Here is a 7,058-nt window from a genome sequence, read left to right on the forward strand (position 1 = left end):
CAAGATTAAATAATGTCAATGAAGATCATTTTTAAGATCAGACCCCAGGGGAATGCCTTACTTAAAAAGGGTAGAAAGAAAAACTAAAAAGGAGGTAAGCATTTTAATAGACATTGGAGCCACTGCTTGATATATTAAAAAGGAAATTTTATAAAAAAGTTTCTACGGTTCATGGGTATTCCTTTATTAAATATTACCACTATATAAATATAAAAAAAAAACACCTCTTAACGAGGTAAAATGTAGTGACGAAAGCGCTCTTAACAAAAATTTCTGATATCAACAATTGTGACGAAAAATGATATTACATTCGATAAAATAAATAAACTATATTAAATTTATGATTTCAGCCCGCAACAGTAAACATTTATTTACCTACACGTAAATTTTCTGCTGTAGCGTGCCGGGTTTTTCCAAAAGTCGTAGAGCAATCGTTTTCTATTTCAAGCTACATTATACACCCATAGGGTTTCCAAAACCCTAAAAATAAGATGGGATGCATACAAACCCACAAACAAAGGGACAAACATTTTCATTTTGGGAAGAAGAAGAAAATCTTGTTTTTTTTAATTACTTTTGAACGGAACATCGGATTTCAATAAATGAGGTTTATTCGACGCGTATTCTCAGTAAAAATAAAACTAGCTAAACCGCCGGGGGCTCTTATCCCCACCGTATCCAGCAGCTCCAATTTTCTAAATTTTTACTTTTACACTTTCACCGCTTTTTCTCCCAAACAAATCTATATTTTGAAAGTCTTGGTATGCAATCTTCTTAGTTAGTGCGATACCTTTCGATTGGTGTATCACTCGTTATGATCGGACCATAATTGCAGATTTTCAATTCTGCGGGTATATATAGTAGTTGTCTTCGCACGCTCTCTTGCGCGTTTCGCCACTACGTGTACTGTCGTCCACAGTGATATTTTAAGCAAGACATTTGTTTTATGAAATCGAAGGATTGGATTGGGTTTGATCTATTAAGAAATATAGGAGCTATAATTAATATAGAAAAAAAAGTCTTGGAATATAAAGGAAAGACAGAAGAGTTAATATACTATGATAATGAAGAAAAAAGAAATAAGTTTAACTGAAGTTAATAATTCCATTAAAAGATTTTTATTAAACAAATATGTTATAATGAGAAAAGTTGCGAAAACACAGATTCGATATTTGTGGAATATAGCGAGAAAAGTTTGGGATCAATAAGTCCTGAACACGCCGCCGTAGAAATATCCGTCCATAAAAAATAAATAACTTGGTATCAAGAGATCCCGAACAAGCCGGCGACGAAATTTTCGTCAACAAAGATGGTAATTGCTTAGAATCTAAAAATCCTAAGCACCCCGAGTCGATTTATCCGTCAATAAAAAAGTAAAAAGTTTTGGAACTAAAGATTTCAAGCGAAATAATATGAATAATATTAAAATGTCTGGTACTAACCAAATTGAAGTTTTGGAAACAAAAAAAATTGACATAGTCAAAGAGAAACACTCAAAAATAAATTTACAAATTCTATTTCAAACCGGTATTTGAAGTGAAATAAATACCGATAATGACAGGGCAATTTATAGTAAATAACATTGTTGGGGAACCAGACACCCTATACGTATATTCTTGTAAACTTTATCTCTCTCTCGCCTGTGTTATCTATTAACACATACACGCGCATGAAGCGCAGCTTAAATTGTGTGTCCGTGCAAGAGCTTTGCCAAATGCATTGCCTCGGTTAGTACTTTTCCATTCATCTCTTACGGTAACGTGTTTACGATTTACACCAGAACGCATCGAGATTGATTGTACTAAATTATATTGAATGTTCGGTGAATACAAACAAAAATTAATTTAAACAGTTACACTTCTGGCGTCTAATTTGTTAACATAAAATTACTGGTCCTTCGATCGCGGATAGCCAGGAACGCGTTTGTTTTCGGGACATTTTAGTTGAAATTTGTACTTGTGAACGGTGAATCTATAGAATCTATCGTATAGAACCGTCCTCTAACCTCAATCGTCATGCCGAGTGTGATTCAACAGCGAGGCTTTTGCAAAAGCCAAATCACTCGTGCGCATAACAATGTCACAAAATTTGTGGAAGATATTCAGTCAATCCCGACATTAGTCGCGCGATTGGCCCAGCTACAGGACAACCATTTGCGGTTTTTGCGGCTTACGGAGGATTTTTACGCCTACGAGTCTGAAGAGGGTTGGGAAGACACTGCTGAAGTCGTTGATATATACGAGGAAATACACTACGCTACATACGGTTTTTTCAGTAATACGCTTGAAGATTTAAAAGATGAAGTCGCTAACAATACTCTTCTTGTTTCCGATCAATCATTCAACACTACTCGCAGAAGCCATGTGGACTTTCAGTTCGAGCGAAACAATCTGCCAACCTTTTCAGGAAATTATGAGGATTGGAAACATTTTTCGGACATGTTCACGGCATCGATCGCAACAAATACGAATTTCACTGATTGCCAAAGATTTCACTATTTGAAATCCTACCTGTCTGGCGAGGCGCTCGCATTAGGGAAAGATATTCCCGTGACTAATGAAAACTACAGTGAAGCCTGGGACAAGTTGGAAAAGCGGTACAACAAAAAACAGCTTATTATCCGACCAGTAGCAACAGCACTGTGCGTAAATTGGTTGACGACGCAGATGAAGTAATTCGTGGGCTAAGAGCACTTCAGTGCGATGAACGAGATCCCTGGCTAATTTTTATATTATTATCAAAGTTAGATCCTGAAACTCGGCAGTCATGGGCCCAGCTCGCAGAATCTGAAAATTCCGGTGTGACCATCGACCAATTTCTAACTTTTCTCACATCTGCTGCTACTCATCATGCTGACGCCAACCAGAGACGCGACAAAAACAAGTGTTTATATTGCCAGCAGACTCATTAACTGTACAGGTGTGACCAATTTATAACGTTGGACATCGCAGCTCGCCAAAAATTCCTGAAAACCAGAAAGCTCTGTTTTAACTGCCTCAGCGCATCACACATGGTCGGCAATCGCACATCGAAACACACATGCTGGGTCTGCCGCCGCAAACATCATACATTGGTCCACGACACGCCGTAGCCTTATCGAACTGGAGAGCACAATGAGTCCCCTAGCGTAAACACCGGCAATCTGCCCTCAACATCACGAGCTAGATCTTTCAGCACAAATAATCAACTTCGCACTCACGAAGATACACCATCAGGCAGCGTTCCTAATGTGGGGGACAATTACACTCATCATACCCTGGAAAATATTCCGTATGCAGGCTCGCAAGCCCTGTTGACAACCATTCTCGCAGACGTCGACGACGATTGGGGAAACACAACAAAATGCAAAATGCTCTTAGACACGGGATCCACCAATACTTTGGCATCGGAATCATTTGTTCAGCGGATTGGCGTGCATCGAACGCATACACGAATTTCAATTCTTGATCTGGCAGCAAACAACGCCGGTTATACTTGAGGGCGCGAACACTTTAAGCTGCGCTCTCGGTATTCGAACCATATCATCGAGATGGACTCCTTCATTTTGTCCTCGCTGACGTCATCGCTTCCAGCGCAATCTATTGACACATCATCTTCAACCTGGAAGGAAATTTCAGCACTTCCCTTAGCAGATCCCACTTCTGGATCTATAGATGTCATCGTTGGATCTGATCAACTATGGTCTCTATATACCTCAGAAAGAAAATATTTTGGTAAGGACTATCCATCGCTCTCAATACAATTTTTGGTTGGATTATTGCAGGCTCGTACACTGCCTGCGACGACCACATCACTCCGGCCGTGACCCATCTCGCGGATCTCGACACGATGGTTCGATCGTTCAATGTGCAACCTAACCAGTCTCTCTTGGACTCCAGTGATCCCACAGAGAGTCATTTTGCAAACACTCACACCCGCTCCGAAGACGGGGTCTATATCGTCGAGTATCCCTTCAAGGATGGAGCCCCGCCTATCGACTCAACTCTTCCCCAGGCCGCCAACCGCCTAGTCTCATTGGAGCGACGGTTTCGTCGACATCCGGAACTCAAAAAACAATACGAGGAGTTTTTAGATGACTATTTGCAACGAGGTCATATGAAAAAACTGACATCAGACCAAGTAATGGAAGAAGCCCTGAATGCACGCTGGAGGGCATTAGTAGAGGATTTATCGTCGGTAACACAATGCAAAGTACCTCCGTATATTGCTGCACCCTATCAACACATCCAACTACACGGAATCGCAGACGCATCCATGCACGCGTACGGTGCTGTTGTTTATAGTCGTGTAGCATTGGATGGGAAGTTCCACATAAATCTCGTAGCCGCCAAAACACGAGTGGCTCCAATAAAATCAGTCTCAATTCCACGCCTGGAATTGAACGCTGCCCTACTCCTGACGCGGCTGCTCACTATTGTTAAAGCGTCGTTAACTATTCCTGTTAACAACACGATCTGCTGGACAGATTCGGAGATCGTGCTCCACTGGCTGTCCGCACCACCACGGAATTGGAACCCATACGTCTGCAACAGAACGGCTGAGATACTGAGCGAATACCCACGTAGCTGCTGGAGCCATGTCCGCTCCGAGGATAATCCTGCCGACTGCGCACCCAGGGGACTTCATCCATCTAAGCTTCTTGACCACAAACTTCGGTGGAAAGGCCCATCCTGGATCGCCTTGCCACAATACGAATGGCCTCTGTCTACTAGCAAGTTTCGAGTTGATACAAGTTTGGAAGTCTGAGCAGAGGAACGTCCAGCCAAGCCAACAATTCTACATAGCGTAACTAGCTATTGTTATCGCTTTATTCATCGTCTTCGCTTGCAGCACAGGCCTTATTCTGAGTACCTAACTTCAACGGAACTGCAGGCAGCTCGAGACCAACTTCTTCGTCACATCCAGCGAAGGGCCTTCAAAGAGAGTATACGCAGCTAGAAAACGGACGCCAGCTTCATGCAAAATCACAGCTGACCCGGTTTTCTCCATTTCTTGATAAGGACGGACTAATGCGAGTTGGCGGACGAATCGAGAGATCGACCCTTAGCTACAACGCAAAGCACACGGTTATAGTTCCAAAGGGTTATCCGATCGCCGAGCTCCTGGTACGACATTCTCATGTGACGAATCTTTACACTTCACTCCACGTTCACAAGTCTTCGACAACAGTACTGGATCTTGGGTGCACGAAATATCGTACGAACCGGACTGTCTTTCAATGTAAACGCTGTTTCCTCCAACGCAAAAGCACAAGTAGCCAGATCATGGGAGAGCTACCTGTACCTCGGGTTCAAGCCAGCCGTTGCTTTCTATATACCGGCAATTAAAGGTTCAACTGGACGCACACCAATGATCGGAAAGGCATGGTTCGCAATATTCGTTTGTCTAACAACTAAGGCGCTCTACATCGAAGCAGTCACCGATCTAACAACCAAGGCCTTTATTGCGGTTCTCCAACGATTCATTGCTCGGCGATCCAAACCAACTGATCTCTGTGGAACTTCAGACAACGGTACCACCTTTCATGGGAGCAAACGAGTGTTCGACGAAATGCGGCTGTTAGCCATGGAGGAACGCAAGAATGCGAATTTAGCAAACTTCTTCGCCAACGAAGGAATCCTGTGGCACTTCATACCGCCATCTGCGGGGGAATATGGGAAGCCGGAGTTCGGTCGGTTTGACTGGCGCTCCCTATACTGCCTTACCTGAGCCACCCCGTCTAGACGTCCCATTCAACCGCTTGGAACGATGGACTCAACAACACCTCACCTCTCTGCACGAGCGCACCAAATGGCAACTGGAAGACGATCATTTGAAGGTCGACACACTGGTAGTGATCAAGGAAACAAATCTACCTCCATCGAAATGGATTCTAGGAAGTATCCAGGAGGTACACGCCGGACCAGACGACAAAGTCCGAGTTGTTACCGTAAAAACCGCCCAAGGAGTCTTCAAGCGGCCAATAACCAAATTGGCGATCTTACCCCTTTGCTGAACAGCCGTTCAGGGGGGGCGGTATGTTGGGGAACCAGACACCCTATACGTTTTTTCTTGCTCGCCTGTGTTATCTATTTACACATACACGCGCATGAAGCGCAGCCTAATTTGTGTGTACGTGCAAGAGCTTTGCCAAATGCATTGCCTCGATTAGTACTTTTCTATTCATCTCTTACGGTAACGTGTTTACGATTTAGTTCAGCCTATTCTTGTAGTAATATACACTCAGTCACATTTTTGCTACCAACACAACCAGAGCGCATCGAGATTGATTGTACTAAATTATATTGAATGTTCGGTGAAGACAAATAAAAATCAATTTAAACAGTTACACTTCTGGCGTCTAATTTGTTAACAAATATCCGTATGCCTTGTCTGTTTCAGATATCGTTAATAATGAAATCAGAAGAATGCTAAATGCCTTTTGGCTTAACAAATGCTTCCATGCTTCTATGCATGATATCTTAAGAGAACAAGTGGGAAAAACGAGCCATGTTTATATGGATGATATTAATATTTTGTCAAACACAATTGAACAACATTGGGCTGATTTAATTAAAAAAATTAATATTTAACAAATAGCAAATATTAAAATTTCACTAGAAAAATCTAAATTCTTTATATTAGAAACCGCATTTTTAGGTTTTGTTATTGACCAGCTAATAACAACGTCTAACGTCTAGCTGTTATTAGACTATCTATCTGTTTAGTAGATGTTTCTCAGTTGATTACTGGTTGCTACTAGGTGTTGTTAACTGTGGAGAGCAAAGGGGAATGAAATGCCAATTGACTCCCAAAGCCGTACAGGTGTTGACAATCTCGCTTCTCTCTGAATCACTCAAAAATATCTCGCAAAGTTCCCTTAGCTACAAACCTCGAAGTTAGTGGCGTTGTCAGTCCATATTGAATGTGTTTTCTCGAAGGCTTATGAAGCGTTTCAGTGCTGCAAGAAATGATGATGTGGACAGGTCCTCCACTAATTCTTAATAAATTGCCCTTGTTGCAAAACATAAGAAAATGGAAACGTATCACTTTTCTGGCGCGCGGCTCCTTAATTCCTA

The 7,058-nt window shown here is 42.1% G+C and overlaps 1 protein-coding gene across 1 annotated transcript; it reads left to right on the forward strand.

Moving 5' to 3' along the window:
- Positions 1 to 3,653: 3,653 nt before the first annotated feature.
- On the forward strand, positions 3,654 to 5,995 carry LOC139355025 (uncharacterized). The gene is made up of 5 exons (XM_070999304.1): positions 3,654 to 3,681; positions 3,764 to 4,732; positions 4,873 to 5,105; positions 5,170 to 5,671; positions 5,724 to 5,995. Exons 1-5 carry the CDS (start codon positions 3,654 to 3,656, stop codon positions 5,993 to 5,995), a joined length of 2,004 nt encoding a protein of 667 aa, XP_070855405.1.
- Positions 5,996 to 7,058: the final 1,063 nt, after the last annotated feature.

This window comes from Drosophila suzukii, unplaced genomic scaffold, assembly GCF_043229965.1.
Source record: "Drosophila suzukii unplaced genomic scaffold, CBGP_Dsuzu_IsoJpt1.0 scf_6, whole genome shotgun sequence".
Taxonomy (NCBI): Eukaryota; Metazoa; Arthropoda; class Insecta; order Diptera; family Drosophilidae; genus Drosophila; species Drosophila suzukii.